Source organism: Corvus hawaiiensis, chromosome 23 (genome assembly GCF_020740725.1).
Source record: "Corvus hawaiiensis isolate bCorHaw1 chromosome 23, bCorHaw1.pri.cur, whole genome shotgun sequence".
NCBI classification, from domain to species: domain Eukaryota; kingdom Metazoa; phylum Chordata; class Aves; order Passeriformes; family Corvidae; genus Corvus; species Corvus hawaiiensis.
Window position 1 is genome coordinate 3,925,419 of NC_063235.1, and position 15,027 is coordinate 3,940,445.

The window sequence follows — 15,027 nt, forward strand, 5'->3', positions numbered from 1 at the left end:
GGTCCTGATCCCAGAGCAGCCAGGGAAGAATCAACCTGTGGAACACACGGGCGCTGGGGGCGGCTGTGCCTCCTCCTTACGAGCAGACGGCGAGGGTGTGGGGAGATACAAACCAAGCCCCTCTCACTTTATTTTGAAGTGTAAATTTAATGGGATAAAGCACAAGCGCAGGCAGACCAAGCGAGATCCAAGGCCACGGCGGGGGAGCCCGGCGGTGCCGTCGTCACCGGTCCCTGTGTTCCCTCGGTACCGACCGGGCGTTCCCGGAGCCCCAAGCGATCGCGCCCCTCCGTCCCTTCCGCGAGGCCCATCCTCGGTCCCGCCGCCGCTCCCGGGGCTCCTCAGGGCCTCGCGCTGCTCGCCGCCGGGCCGGGACTCAGCGCCGCCCGCAGCGCGGCCATCGCCGCCGTCAGCTCCTCGCAGGCGGCGATGCGGGACCTCAGGTGCCGCTGCCGGAGCTCCAGCAGCTCCCGCAGCCTCTGCGGGTCGTCTGGAACCTGCAGGGAGACGGCGGGGAGCGCGGTCACGGCCGGAGCCGCGGGTACCCCGGACCCCCCAATGCCCCTTGGCTGTCCCGTTCCCCCTCCGCACCCGCCGCTCCCGCTCCGTCTCCGGCCGGCCTGCGCGCGACTCCTGCGCGCCCCCGGTCGCCATGGGAACCAGCGAGCCGCCCCGCCCCGCCCCCCGGATGTTGTGTCATCGCTCGGCGCCGCGGGCGGAAGTCGCGCCGCATGGCGCGGGCGGCGAGGGCGCTGGCGCTGGCGCGGGCGGCGGAGGGAGCGGCGGGGCCGGGGCCGGGGCCGGGGCCGGGGCCGGGTCGCGCCCGCCTGGTGCTGCTGCCGCCCGGCGGCGGGGCCTGGCCCGACCCTCACGGTGCGCGCGGGGAACCAGCGGAGGGGGGAGGCTGGGCCGGCGGCGGGAGGCCCCCAGTCGAGCTGGGCTGGGCCGGACCGGAGGGTGGAGGCCCCGGCCGGCGAAGGCAGGTGCCCGGTCGCCCTGCTGACGCCTGGTGTCGCGCAGGTTGGAGGGAGGCGGTGGCGGCCGCGGCCAGTGCCTTGCAGGCAGGCGGGCTGGTGGCGGTGCCCACGGACACGGTGTACGGCGTGGCCTGCCTGGCCCAGGACTCGGCCGCCGTGCGCAGCATCTACAGCCTGAAGGGGCGGAACGGTGCGAAGCCGCTCGCCATCTGCCTCGGGGATGTGGAGCGGCTCTACAGGTGAGCGCGGCCGGGCCGTGGAGCCCGCGGGGCTGCCCGGAGATCCCGGCGGGCTGCAGCACCTCCTCTCGCGGACCCGGAGCCCCACGGAAGGGATGGGAGGGTATTGCTGGAGCTGCCTGAGGTCCAGTCGCCCGGCCGACACCGTGTGCACATCCTGATCCAGCTGTCTCTGGCCCTGCAGGTACTGCCACGTGAATGTTCCCGACGAGCTGCTGCGGGACTTGCTGCCGGGACCAGTGACCCTGGTCTTACAGCGTTCAGAAGAGCTAAATAAAGACTTGAATCCGTTCACATCAGTAAGTCTTGGCTACAGGATTGATCTCAGGGCTTCGGGGGCAGGGGGCTGGTTTTGTGTTGCTGCTGTAACATTTGTCCTTACTTGTCCCCAGAAGTGGTCCCTGTGTTGTCCTGCTCCCTGTGACTGACCTGGACATGGCATAAACCAGCATTAGGGCCTGATTTAAGTCTTGGGTTATTGCTGGTTCAGCAGATGTAGATCTGTCAGTTCTCTAGAGCTTCAGCTTTAAGTCAAGAGAACTTTAGGCAATGCAAATTAAAACCAGTTGCTGTGTGTAAAACCCTCCTCTCTTTCGCTGCAGCTGGTTGGTGTTCGCATTCCAAACCACCCCTTCATGAGAGACCTGGCACGTGCCTGCTCGGGACCGCTGGCTTTGACAAGCGCCAACATCAGCTCCCACGGCAGCACCCTGACCGTGTTGGTGAGGTTCTTTCATCCCTCAGGGACGTCACTGGGGCAGTTTGGCAGAGCCCCAGGCTCTCTCAGTTGAACTCAGCTTTAGCAATAAACCAAGAGTTGCTCTGTTGCTATATTTTTATTTTATTTAAATGATACTCACAAACCACTGTCAGGACTGTTACCCACAGCTCTCTTGCAGGAATTCCAGGACTTGTGGCCTCAGTTGTCCTTGGTCATTGATGGAGGCCCCATAGGAGACATCCAGAGCCCAGAGTGTCGCTTGGGGTCGACTGTGGTTGACTTATCTGTGTCGGGGAAATTCTCCATCATCCGGCCTGGCTGGTGAGTGTAGCTGGGGCTTTTCCCTTGCTTTAAATGAAACAAAGCTTTTGGATAGGGTTGGGTCATGCATTACTTTGCTTTGTTTTGTTCTGCTTTGTTTGCTTTGCTTTGCTTCCCACAGCAGTTCCACCTTTCCATTAATGTTAACTTAATTACGAGCACGTACAGAATTCCTCAAGAGCTCTCAAATTCCCCTTTCTCAAGGCTTCTATGTGAAGCCGTAGTTTCTGGAGTTCAGGCTCTCCTTAGTTCTAAGTGCAATCCTGTGTCTCACCAATTACTCTTCCCCAGAAAATGCAGTTTAATGCTCCAAACCCTTTGTTCTGATGGCTCTGTTTCTCCCTGCAGTGCACTAACACCCACAGTTGACATCTTGAAGAAGAAGTATGGCTTGCTACCAGAATCTTCCTAACCCTTGGGACTGGGAGCTGGTGGAGCTGGGCACTGTGTGCCTGTGCACTCAGGAGTGGGTGATCATGGCCTTGTTTAATAAGGTCAATGGGTTATGTCAAGGTAAATAAAAAAAAGTCTAGAAAACCCTTTCTGACCTCTTTGTGCTGCTGTATTGTTCCCAAATGTCTGTTCTGTTATCCTGATCAGGCTTTGTGAATACAGTGATTATGAAAGTTAAACTGTTGTCAGGATGGTGTGGGGAAGAACTGTGTGCCCCACCCACTTCTGAGTGCTCATCCCATGCCATCTGCACTGGAAGGAAAGCAAACATGGAGTAGAGGGGTTTGGAGCTTTGAGGGTGTTACAGCTGTGGTGTTCTCTGGCTGCTTTTCTCTGTTCTAAATGCAATTGAAACCTACTACTGAGATAAAACTGTCAGTGCTTCTGAAAATCCACAGTATTCAGAAAACCTAGGCTAGAGCTGCTCAGAGCAACCTGCTTCCTCCTAATGCAGAGAATGAAATAAGCTCTTGGCGTGATGATCTTCCTTTGTTTAAATGTAGAATTCTCTCTTGATTTTGCTCTAAAATGGTGCTAAGCTGAAGTAAACAGGGAATGGATGAAAGTGTCCACTGGTATTTGTCATTGATTGAAAAGTAAAGTTGTTGGGAAGCAGGGAGGGGGTGGCATGGGATGTGGAGTCAGGATCCTTTCCCTGGGTGGAACAGCTCCACTGGGGTCTCCAGCGCTGCCTGTGGGACGTGAGTGGGGCCTGTGCCAGGGCCACTCCCCTGCCTGCACCCAGCCCTTGCACAGCCTGTGCTGGGATGGTTTTTCTCAATGTCTTGAGGACCATGGAGGAGTTTTCTGTTGTTACTGCTCAGAAGCAGCTATTTCAGGCACTGCCAATGGATTGTACTACACACACAGCTGACCCCAGAGTCAGCATTGCCTGTCTGGAGCTTCTGCTATAAAATTCCCAAAGCACCAGGCTGGGTGAGTTACTGTCATTTGTAGAGCGAGAGCATGAGGGATCTCTGGCTGTTTCCCCTTCTCTGCATCTCTGCTCTTACCCTGCCTTTCCCAGTCAAGTATCCTCGGGCATGGAGGCGCTGAGGGAAATCAGAGGGGTCACTTCCTTTTGCGTGCGGAGGACCACTTGTTCTGCCCGCCTGTCCCTACAGTGCTGGCAGACACTGCTCTGAGCAGAGGGTCTGGTGTAGTAGAGGGGGCAGAGTGGGGCACTGAGAGTCCCTCTGTGGGCCCTGGTGGGTAGTAAATCTGGGCAGTGACTCTCCACATCCCTCAGTTCACACCGGCACTGAGCAGAGCCAGAACTGCTGCCCTTGTGCCCCCGTGCCTGTGGGGGTGTGTAAAGGCTGTTTGGGGGCTTGCTGTAACCTCCCACCACAGTGAGCAATTTCCCTGCTGGATTTGCACAGTGGGCAGCCCCTGCGTCATTCCTCAGCTCATCAGCTATTCATCCATCCTTGCTGGGCTACTCCAGTGCTCATCCATCACTCGCACCTGCCATCCACTTTCCAAATGTTTCTTATTTTCCCAGTGCTGTATTTCCCTGCTCAGACAAGCTGATCTTGCACCATCAATAACCAGGTGCAGCTGTGCCCCTGCCCTCTGTGCTTGCAGAGGCACACGGCTCTGCTGTGTGCCAGTGGAGCAGCTGAGCCATGGTCACCGATTGAACCATGCAGCTGAGGGGCCTCTAGGAGCCTGCTTCTCTGGCTGTGGGGGCTCTGCTGCAGCAAGGTCCTCCTCCTTCCCTTAGGGACTCGGAAACATGCAGGTGGAGCTGGTGCCCTCACAGCCAGGAAGGGCTCCTTTCCTACAGCTGGGTGGGGAGTGATGCTCCCCCAAGTGAGCCACAGCCTTAAGGAAGAGCAGGCTTGCCTGAATGGGACTGGCTCTGGCATCTGCTCTGGGATGCCTGGAGCACCTCATCTTGGCCACAACCTGATGTGGCATTTGCGAGTAGCCTTGGTGGGCAGAAAACTGGGGAAGTGTATCACCATCTCAGCTGCTGCCTCTGCTCATGGCTCATTCCCTGCTGCTGGTGTTCAGTGTCCCTGCAAGTGACAGCTTTATTTATACCACCAGCATCAAGAGGATGAGCCATGCATCAGGCATGGGTGAAAGGGCTAGTGCTGTCGTTCTCTTGCAGAAGCTGCAGGCACTATAAATTCCCTCTTTCCTCTGGCTTCTGGCTGTCTGTGGGGCACTGTGCTGTCAGCATGATGTGCTGGGCACCAGCTGAAGTGACAAGCCTGTATATCAGCATTGGGGCACTGTCAGCACCTCTGGAATGCACCAGCATGAAGCAAACCCGGGATTTGTTGCTTATTCACGTGTCCTTGGTACTTCCCAAACTGGGACCCTGCTGCTACACCGAGTGACTGCAGAGCCCTGTGTGCTGTGGGCAGGGGACATGGTAGTGGGTCCAGCAGCCATAGTGAGTCATCAGGACACAGTGACCTGTCTGCTGGGACATGGTGAAAATATACCCCAGCCCAGCCAGGACATGGGGATCAGACACAGCTTCTGCTGGAATGGGAAGGTACCTTTGGAAATCTGGTAGGTGGGACTATAAACACATTCATAAATGTACTCACAGACCAGGGTGTCCCTAGTGTTTGCAGCCCTTGTAGAAGTCACATTGGCGTGAGCACTCAGAGAAGAAGTTACATGGTTTGCATTTTAATTAGCACTTGCCCTGCAAACAAAAGTGCATCTGTAGAACCTCACTAGTGGAGCCAGTTCAAACTCGTGGAGCAATGGCTCAAACGAGCAACACCAGGCCAGGCTGCCTGGGCCAGGGTTGGATTGGAGGCGAAGCTGCTCGATGTCTGACCCTTTCCAGCCCTGTTGGAGCTATTGGGAATGCTGCTGTCTGAGGCATCCAAGAGCCCTAACCAGGGAGAGGTTTTACTCCATCACTGCAACCAGAGATCTGTAATGCTGCTGCTACTGCCCTCGTTCTGCTTCCCAATGAAATTAAAACTAGACTTGGGCTAATTAAGCTGGAAACACAAAATTGCAATTTGCAGCTGATTAAGTCTTTAAAAGAATATTTATGTTAATCTTCTTCTGATTTATTTTCTTGTAATGTCTTGACTAGGAGATAGCTTGGTAAGATGATTCTAGATGGAGCCCAGCCTGCCCTGCCAGATGCTGGGAGCTCAGAGTGGGGTTTTTTCACTCACTGTGGTTACAGGCAGGAAAAATGATCTTGTCTGTCTGGGCCAGGCCTGTATGCAGCAGGGTATGCTGAGTTGCAGCTCTTGGTTTTGCTGCAGGAGTGAGTCCATCTGTGTCAGGAGAGGGCTGTGAAACAGTGCGTGGAAAGGGGCATCCACTGGACAGCCAACTTTGGCTGGGGCAGTTCTGCCTCTCCTGCAGCTCCCAGACATGGCTTTGCTGTTGCACAAGGAGGCTGCTGTGAAATGCTCTTTTGAGTTTATCCTCCCAGACTACAAAGGCCTATTGTAAAAACCCAGTTTCCTTCTGCACACTGTGCGTGCATATCCACTTACACTGTCCTCCAGCTCCAGAGCTGGCAGAATGCTGGGCAAGTTTCCGCAGGATACCGGTTTAAGGAATTAGTCTGCAGAAGTGTAAATGATAAAGACAGAAGGGACCTTGAAGTCATCTGGAGAGTCTTTCTCAGACAGCATTCCTGCTTCCAGATCACCCCAGGTACATTAGTCAGATTTGCTCTCAGCTCCCTTTTCTGGAGGATGTTCTGCCTGACTGCTCTTCTTCCTATTTTCCGGTTCCTTAAAAAAAATATTTATTTGGACTGGAATTTTTCAGGGGCTTAAAGGTAACACGGTCTGAGTTCATCCACCTCTTCTCCATTTTTTTCCCTTTTCAGAATGGCTGTGGTTTACCCACCCTGGTCTTGACGCCTTGGGGATGGCTGCAGGGAGTCCCTGGGGAGGGGGCTCTGGGCAGCACAGGTTGAGGTGGGGAAGTGCTGGCATGCCATGGGATGTCACCGCTGCAGTCCCTGCGTGCAGGGAGAAGAGGTCCAGAGGTCAAGGGCTTTTCACTGTGGAATTGTTAAATTAACTATTAATTTAGTTTTGATTAAATTAAAACTTTTTTTTTTTACCAGCAAATGATTCTCTGCGTAATTAATGCTGGCTGAGACTGCTGATTCACTTGCTGCTGCTGTGGGACAGAGCATTCATTGCAGTCCAAGACATGCTGGGTTCCAGGGGCAGTCCTGTAGGAAAGCCATGTGCGGCCCTAGGGAGAACTTTGGTGCCCGGGACAGGGAAAGCACTGGATTAGATCCCCCATTGCAATGAAACTATTAATTTTTATTGGTGAGCCCACTCTCCCCAGGGTCTGGGGTGATGCTCCCCATTAACTCTGCCTACAGGGGCTGGGAGTGGCCCGGCTGCAGCTCTGTCAGGTGCAAGTTGTCATCAGCCACAGCTTGATTGGATGAGATTTCTGGGGAACGAGAAGCTCCCAAGCTTCTGGCAGTTACCTGCCCAATGTGAGCAGAGGAGAATTTTCAGGTTTTTTTCCTTGTTGTATAGCTGTACCCTCTAAACACCCTTCAAACGCTGATAGGCTTCCCAAGGTGTGGAGAGAGCGCTTCCCTGCCTCCACATGTCTGAAAGCAAAAGAAATGGTGAGTCACAGGGATTTGCAGTTTTAATAATGAAATATCATCTTTTAAAACCTGCAGTGAGCAGGGCAGTTGGTTTCATTATTCTGAGCATGTTTGGCCAAAATCCTCTGCTGGTTACCAGACATCCATTCCCCTCTGCTGTGTGGCTGCAGCTGTGGTGAGATGAGTGGTGGGGCAGGGATCAATGGTGGAGCAGCGATGGAGGTGGGATGGGGATCGCTGGCAGGGCAGTAACCACCACACCTGGCTGATGTGGGAGTCCCAGGGCTGGCAGAGAGAGCGGTCAGTGGGGCTCTGTGGTGCCTGGCTGAGGATGGCTGGGATTGCAGTAAAACTAAACTTAGCATCCAGGATGTTCCTGAGGGACACTGTCAAGGTGCCACTGGTGTTTGGAACAGGCTGGTCCTGCAGCCAGCTGGGAACGCTGGCGAGATGAACATTCAGTGCAGAGACCGTGTTTGCTCTACTTGTGCCCTCCCTGGTTAATGCTCTGCAAATAACTTGGCAATGACTACAGTTAGGCCAGGACATCTCCCTGTAATCTGGATCCCTGTTGTGCTGTCAGACTCAATTCAAATTTAATTTGCTAAAGGTGTATATCAGGCAGCTTTTTTTCCTTAACACAAAACTGAGGGGGAAGATAATATTGATGGAAAAATAATACAAGTTCATATTCTTCTAACCTTAAGGAAGGAAAAGAGATGCCAGAAAACTTGGCTAAATTTACATTTTAATGGGAAATGTTCTGACTGCCTGCTCTGAGAAACACAAATTGCTTTCCAGATGGGACCCTCACTTTATACCAAAGTGCAGGGAATTAAATCCAGCAGCCTCTGATGAGATGAAAGGGATATCTGGAGCCACAATCCCCACAATCAGCAAGTGGCAAGGACAAGCCAGGCTCTGGTGGTGAGGCCAGGCTGTTGTCCCACCAAGACCAGGGGCACAGGCCAGGCGGCTGCTGGGACTAAGGGACGTGGCTCCTGACTCCAGCGTCTGGAGGTGTCATGCCAGTGAGTGGAGGGCTGTTTGCTATGTGTTTCAAACCCTGGGTGACCATGACCCTGCCCCTGCTGGTGTACCCCAGCCCATTTTGGGGGCACTGACAGAGGGAGGGCTGGCTCAGAGGGGTCTGTCCTCATATGTGGCAAGGTGGGGTCTCAGTAGTGGTAACTGCACTGGCACAAGTGCCACTTCAGCCATTCTTACTGGCAGCTGCAGTGGGAGCCTCCCAAGAGCCTGTGCCCAAGGCAGCTGTGCTCTCTGGGGTGTCTCTGCCCTCTTGTCTGTTCCTTGCCAGAGCAGCTCAAACTTGCAGACAGGCTCCAGCAGTCTCTCTGTGGTGCCAGCCTGGTGTCTCGGACCCCCATACAGCCAAAAGCCATGCCCAGGACAAGCTGCCGTTAATTTCTTTGCATCTTAAAGCTCTTTGAAGATGAAAGCACGGCACAGTGCTGCATAGTCTTATCTCTGGCAGGGCCTGTCACCTGCAGACATTTCTGGCATATTCACGAGCACAGCAAAGACTCATCCCTGCTGGGACTGAGTTCCTGGCGTGTGTCCCCACCCCATATGGTCCTTTTCCAGTTGTCAGAGCAGTTGTGTGCAGTGGATGGGATGTAAATTCAGTGTCGTATGGCAAACGCATCACTCAGACAAGGAGACAACATGCTTATTGGGGATGCTTCCAATCCAATAAAATAAGCAAAATCATCCATGTTAGAGGCTCAGTCAGAGCAGATGCGCTGGCACCCACAAGGCTGCTTCCCTGGGGGAAACAGTGTCACTGTCTGGAAACCAAGGCAGTGATAAATCATAGGTGACCTTCAGTAATTTGTTACTGCCTTGTGCAAAACACTGCTGCTCCTCTGGGCCAGTCCTGGGTATCTGCCTGGGATCACAATGATTCCGATCTTTACTATCATAATGGGTTTGTCATGGGTTAGATAATGACAAAAGGCTGCGGATGCAGGAGAACACAGACGTGGAGCTGCTGCAAGCAGAGCACAGTGTGGACCAGTGGCAGGTACCACTGGTGTTTGCTGCTGTGGGAAGAGCCATCCCCAGCTGCTGGGTCTGCAGGGCTGAGCAGGGTTGCTCAGAGGCCCCGGTGGCTCTTGTGTGCTGGGACAGAGAGAGATGGTTTCTCATGTTTCCAGATTGCCAGGCATCAGCAGGCTCAGTCCTGCCTCACACTCCATTGGTAGCAGCAGGACTAATGCTGTTAGTGGAACCGTCGGGAGAATCGCAGAGCACTCGCAGTGTGTGTGGCATGGCAGATGTTCTGGTAAAGAGATGGAGCAGCTCAGGGCGAGTTCTGGAGATTTGGGGTTCGCAGTGATGTGCTGAACTCCTGCCCAAAAGTGGAGCCAAGCTGGAAGGTGGTGGGGTGGGAGCCTTGGAGTTTGTTGGCCACAGACAGGGGCTGTTGGGGTGAAACTGTGGGCTGGAGCTGCATACGGGGCTGTGGTGGAGGAGAGGGTGTTGGGCCCTTCAAAAACATCAGTGGGCACCTAGTTGGGCCCAAATGACAGGTTTCAGTGCTTCTCCTTGGAGAGGCAGTCTTGCACTGTTCTCCCTGGCAGCAGGGTGCTCTGCACCAAAATACAGTGGGGGCTGGGACCCCTCCTGCCACGCTGGTGTGAGTGGCTAGTGGTGCTCATGGGGTTGACTCGGGAGCCACACCAGTGTTGAAGAGAATTCTGAGGACTCCCTGCAATGACTCAGGCCAGACCCAGAAGCAGGTGCCTGAGTTTAACCAGCAAGTTTGTGTCACAAGGATTCTGTGGGCTTGGCTGGAGTGAATGTTATTTCCCCCCAAAAGTCACAGGGAGACAAAACACCTACTAAAAACAAAGCTTCCCTTGATACTTCAATTGCGAAGCAAAATTTATGTTTTGATTTTGGAAATCAATGGCAATTCACAAATTATTCTCCTGTGCTGCTACAGGTCACCCGTCAGCATTGGTCTCTGCTTGACAGGAGCTATTATGAGGTTTGTTTGTTTGTTTGTTTGATATTAGTGGTTCAGCTGCTCTCCAGGTTGGTATGGTAATGACAAATTACAGACTCATGGGCTTTTTTTCCAAACAGTTTTAGAAAATGCAGCTGGATGACATCATCACAGTGCCACTGAGCACACCAGCAGCAACACCTGGGATGAAGCAGTGTTGAGAAGGGCATGTCCCCATGCAGGTGAGCACCAGGTGAGTCTGGTGTGGGGCAGCAGGCTGCAGCTCCAGAGACATGGCTCAGACACACTGCTGCCCCTGTGTCCCTTCATCTTTCCCAGATTGTTTATCCCTGTGCCCATTGACAGTCTGGAGGGACCAGAACATTTCAGGATCACTGCTGCTTCCTCACTCTGTCCCACCCATTGCCCACTGTGTTGGGATCCTGGCTGTGTTGGGATCACCTTTGCTGGTGATTCTTTAAGTGACCTTAAAACAGTCCTTCATGACATGTGTCGCAATGTCTTGGAGGTCCTGGGTGGTAGTGGGATGCACTGAGTGCTGTTGTGTGGCCATTTTTGGGGATGGAGCAGCAGTTCAGAGCCCATGGGGACACAAAGGGGTCCCAAGCTGGGATGGGTGTCCCTCAGGAAGGGTCTGTGATGCTGGCACTGGAGCCATCCCAGACCTGCTGGGCTCTGCAGGCGTGGAGCTCTTTGCCAGCACCAGGCCTGTGCTATTATGGGCAAATAACCTGCAGAATGCTTTTTTAATCTTGAGAGAAATAACTTGATTAGTAATTATTGGTGCAGAACACTTGGGGAGTCTCTGCAGAGGGAGAGGACAGGCTGTTTCACTGGAGCTGCCTGTCAGTTTTGTCACCTAATTATAAGACTGTTCTGTGCCAAGACTCGGGACAGACAGGAAAAAACCCTCAGTGTAATTGTATTGGTCATATTTTATAGCCACTAATTACTTGCTTCGCAATTAGCATTTCTCTGGCTGGCTGAGGAGCTGTCACAGCCCTGGCTCATGATACATAGCTCAGTGCTTCCCATGGCACAGCTTCCCAGGGCTGGCAGGGAAGGGGGCTCAGGCCCTGTGTCTGCAGCCCAACAGCACAGGAGGGAAAGGGAGGCTGACTGTCACTGGGGTGCGGGTGAGGGATGTGATGGTGTCCATATCTGGGACAAGATGCTGGGTCTGGGCTTGATGGCTCCACCTGAGCTCAGTGTGATCATGAATCAAAATTCTGATGTGAACTTTAGCTGCATCCATAAGCTCTTCATTTATCATTATTAAAGATATGTCAATGTTCAAACTCTGGTTTACAGCTGTAAATTTATATTGTATGTTGTCTCTGATACAGTATTCTTGTCCAAAGCCCATCAGGCAGTTTTCTACTTATTAGGAATTAATGACTCATAAAACAGAGCCAGAACAGGCTGTTGGTGTGAATGAAGGGAATGCTGTGGCTATTGGGTTTCCCTCCTGAAGAATTATGAAGGGACCCCAATTAGCAGGTAATTGGGTCAATCCACCCTCTGAGCAGGTCCTGGGCTGAGCTGTGAGTTGCAGAGGATCCTGGCCCTCTGTGGGATGTGGGGGCTCAGCCATCCCAGCCCTGTCAGGCTGCACTGCCAGGTACTCTCCTCTTACATCTTACAATACATATGTTAACCCTCTGGTTCTCTCTGCACTGGCAAATCTTCAAAATCCTTCACCTCCAGGAAAGACCATCTGCTGCTGCAGCACCATAAAAACAGCTTTTGGCAAGCGAAAACTTCAGTTTATCATTTTAATTCAGCCCAATGCCAAAAGTTCTGTAATTTATTGTGCCTTTTGCAAGGTTTTTCTCTAAGTGTCTGTATGGTTGGTGTTTGTTTGGGACGTTTTAGGGATCTTATGTTTGTGTGAGTGTCTCAGGGTTGTCATGACATGGCGAGAGAACTTGTCTGGTCTGAAACTGCCCTGGGCTGCTGTGCTGACACTCTTCCATAAACACCAGTCCTAAACGAAAACTCTTCTAACAACTAAATTAAATGGAATCAAAGATAAATCAGCAGTTAAATGCATTTGTGGATGCCTGGTGTGGTGCTACCGGTGGACTGGGGATGATGTGGCAGTGGGAGCTGCAGCCTGGCATGTCCTCCTGGAGCTCAGAGGAGGAACAGCTCTGAGAGGGGTTGTACTGAATTGTTTGTCCATTTGTTGCTTCCTTTTGGCATTGCAGAGGAACTTTTGCATCCCAGTGCCTGATTTGTAGGACCTTTGCTCACTCACTGGGACAAACTTGTATTTTGGTTAAAGCATTACAGAGGGATACAGTGTGATAGAACGGGCAACGTTATCTCTAAGAAGCAATTATACTTCATAATATGCATTAATTAAAATGTTACACTTAAACCAAGTAGCCAATTACAGATCTTTTAGCTTGATAGAGTGTGGGAAGGGATAATATAAATGGTAATTATTGAGTTAAGCAGAATGTAATGTGCATCCAGGGCTCACCTGGGACATCTCAGTCAATACTCAGTTACTTCACTCTCTCTGAAGTCTACGTGCCACCTGAAAGCTCATGCTTGCCTCCTGTGACATCATCAGTACTGTGATGTGCCTGGGCTGGCGGGTGAGCAGTGCCAGGGCCAGAGAATGTGTCTCATGAGGCTGATGTGCTTTGGCAGCCAGCTCTCAGTCCATGTCTGACCTGCCCACCGTGGCCCAGCCATCTGGCCTGTGGCACGTGCTGGTGGTCCGGCTCGGCCCAGCTCCTTCCTGTGGCCTTTGCACAACGCTGGGTTCCAGCTGTGGACTTTGCTGCTTCTCAGCTTGGCAGAACTCCTTGAGGTTTCTGCCATTGCTCCCTGTCACTGCAGGGAGGCAGAAGTGTTACGTTGTGTGGGTCTGTGCCACTGGCAGTGCCTCCGGGTCCATGCAGTGTGCCCTGCCAAGACCCTGTGCTTCTTCAGCATGCCTTGACTGAGCATCATTCCTGGCATTGCACAGCCCTTACAGTAACACAGAGGAGAAATTCATTTAGCAAGGCTTAAGGTCAGATTCTGAGAGTTAACAGTTGCGAGGTCAGGAACAGAGAGTTACAGGAGGAAACAAAACACAAACCACAGCCCTACACCGATTGCAGGGGACAGGCTGCTCCCTCGGCTCCGGTCGCAGTGCTGCAGGGCTCCAGCAGCATGCGGCCCCAAGTTAGTTACGTTTGTGGCCAGCAAAAACAGAGGCAATGCTCCTCATGCCTTCCTGTCAGATGGGAATGGATGGGAAGCCATCCCAGACCAACTGCCACATTCCCTTCTGGGGATGTCTGGTGAAGTAACCCTTTCTGCAGGTGTGGGGTAGCCCTGGAGAACTGTCAGCACTGACCACAGCCATCCTGGCACTGCAACAACGTCCCGACAGCTGATGTGAGCTTAATGACTGGATGTGAATGTACTGACTGGCAAGCACTGGGACTTGCTGGCTGGGGAACTGGAACTTGACACAAAGCCAGGTGTCTGGCTGGAAAATTCTGGCTTGTTTGGGAAAGGTCACTGTGATGCTTCAACACTTGAGCTAGTTGGATTATGAACAGCTCCAAAAACCCAGCAGTGAATGGAAAGTGGGATAAGATGTCCCGTGGATTTCTTGGCAGGTGATGTGGGCAGGCCGGCCTGTGCACACTGTGGCAAGGCCAGCACTGACAGAGGGCACGATCCGAACTATACCCACTGCAGGCTGAGGTGAGACAAGCTGTTGGCCAAAAACACAGTGAGCTCAGATGAGAGTGAGAAAGGGCTGGGTAAGGACGGCAGCTGCAGGCAGCTCCAGGGCCTTTGGGCTTGCTGTGGTGAGGGCTCGGTCCTGTCCCTGGCATGGCTGTGGCTGGGAGAGGTGCTCGGAGGGATTGTGGCAGGAGAGACCCTCTGGCTGCTGACGTGGTGGGGACAGGTCCTGCTGGCTCCCAGTTCTGCAGCAGAAGGTAGCACTGCCTCCTCCCCTTCAAAGGCAAAATGCTAATTTCTGTCTGAGCAAGAAGAGTCACAAATTGTACATCAGCTCCTTCATCTGTGTGCTCCATGCAGCACCTCTGCAAAGGGTTTGAACAGGGATGAAAAGCCCCTGTTAAGAAGGGAGGCTGGTTAAGTACCTGAGTACGGTGCTGGCTGGCAGCTGCTCCAGGCCCATGGTGAGTATCTCAAAGCCTGGGGTGCCATCAAGGGTCCCCAAACATCTGCAAGGGAAGAGCTTCTTTAGAATTACTAACAGCGGCATCCTGTGTCCTCTTTGGTCCAAGCTGATGTTTGCTGAAGGATATTGGAAGAATTTGTAGAGATATTTCTCTTTAATCCTGTCCAAAGTGACAGCAAAATCAAACTAAAAGGCAGGAGATCATGTGCTGTTGTTTTAGGCAAGAGCCCAGTGGTGTTAATGAAGGGTTTTATCACTATGGGGGCTGTTTGATTTAGAGAACAAAATACCCAAAGTAACAAAGCTGGATGAATTAAAAGCCTAACAGCATAAAAATGTATTATAGCCCTACAAATTCTTCAGGGAACTTGTCTGGGCTATCCCACTCCTCCTTGAGACCAGTGACACTGCCAGCCAGCCCTGTCCTTCCCTCTGGGGCTGTTCAGTACTTGGTTGCTGGATTTACCAGCAAATCCAAGGAAAGAGGTTTTAGGGGCAGGCAGACGGTGGCTTTTGGCAGGGATGCAGCCTTGTGTGGTTGTTGGGGGTTTCAAAGAGCCAGGATACCATTTCTCACTGT

At 52.8% G+C, this 15,027-nt stretch overlaps 1 protein-coding gene and 2 long non-coding RNA genes across 3 annotated transcripts; 2 read left to right on the forward strand and 1 right to left on the reverse strand.

Annotated features, from left to right (window-relative positions):
- Positions 1-127: 127 nt before the first annotated feature.
- Positions 128-673, reverse strand: LOC125337401. Its single transcript, XR_007208033.1, has 2 exons — positions 592-673; positions 128-497 (listed from the first exon to the last, which is right to left on the reverse strand). It is a non-coding gene; the product is annotated as an uncharacterized LOC125337401 (long non-coding RNA).
- Positions 674-731: 58 nt separating this feature from the next.
- On the forward strand, positions 732-3,279 carry YRDC (yrdC N6-threonylcarbamoyltransferase domain containing). The gene is made up of 6 exons (XM_048326749.1): positions 732-873; positions 1,021-1,216; positions 1,401-1,515; positions 1,819-1,938; positions 2,116-2,258; positions 2,607-3,279. The coding sequence occupies exons 1-6, from the start codon at positions 732-734 to the stop codon at positions 2,668-2,670; spliced, it is 780 nt and encodes a 259-aa protein (XP_048182706.1). The 3' UTR covers positions 2,671-3,279.
- A 4,145-nt stretch (positions 3,280-7,424) lies between these two features.
- LOC125337456 lies at positions 7,425-12,259 on the forward strand. Its single transcript, XR_007208054.1, has 3 exons — positions 7,425-7,468; positions 10,262-10,306; positions 10,405-12,259. It is a non-coding gene; the product is annotated as an uncharacterized LOC125337456 (long non-coding RNA).
- Positions 12,260-15,027: the final 2,768 nt, after the last annotated feature.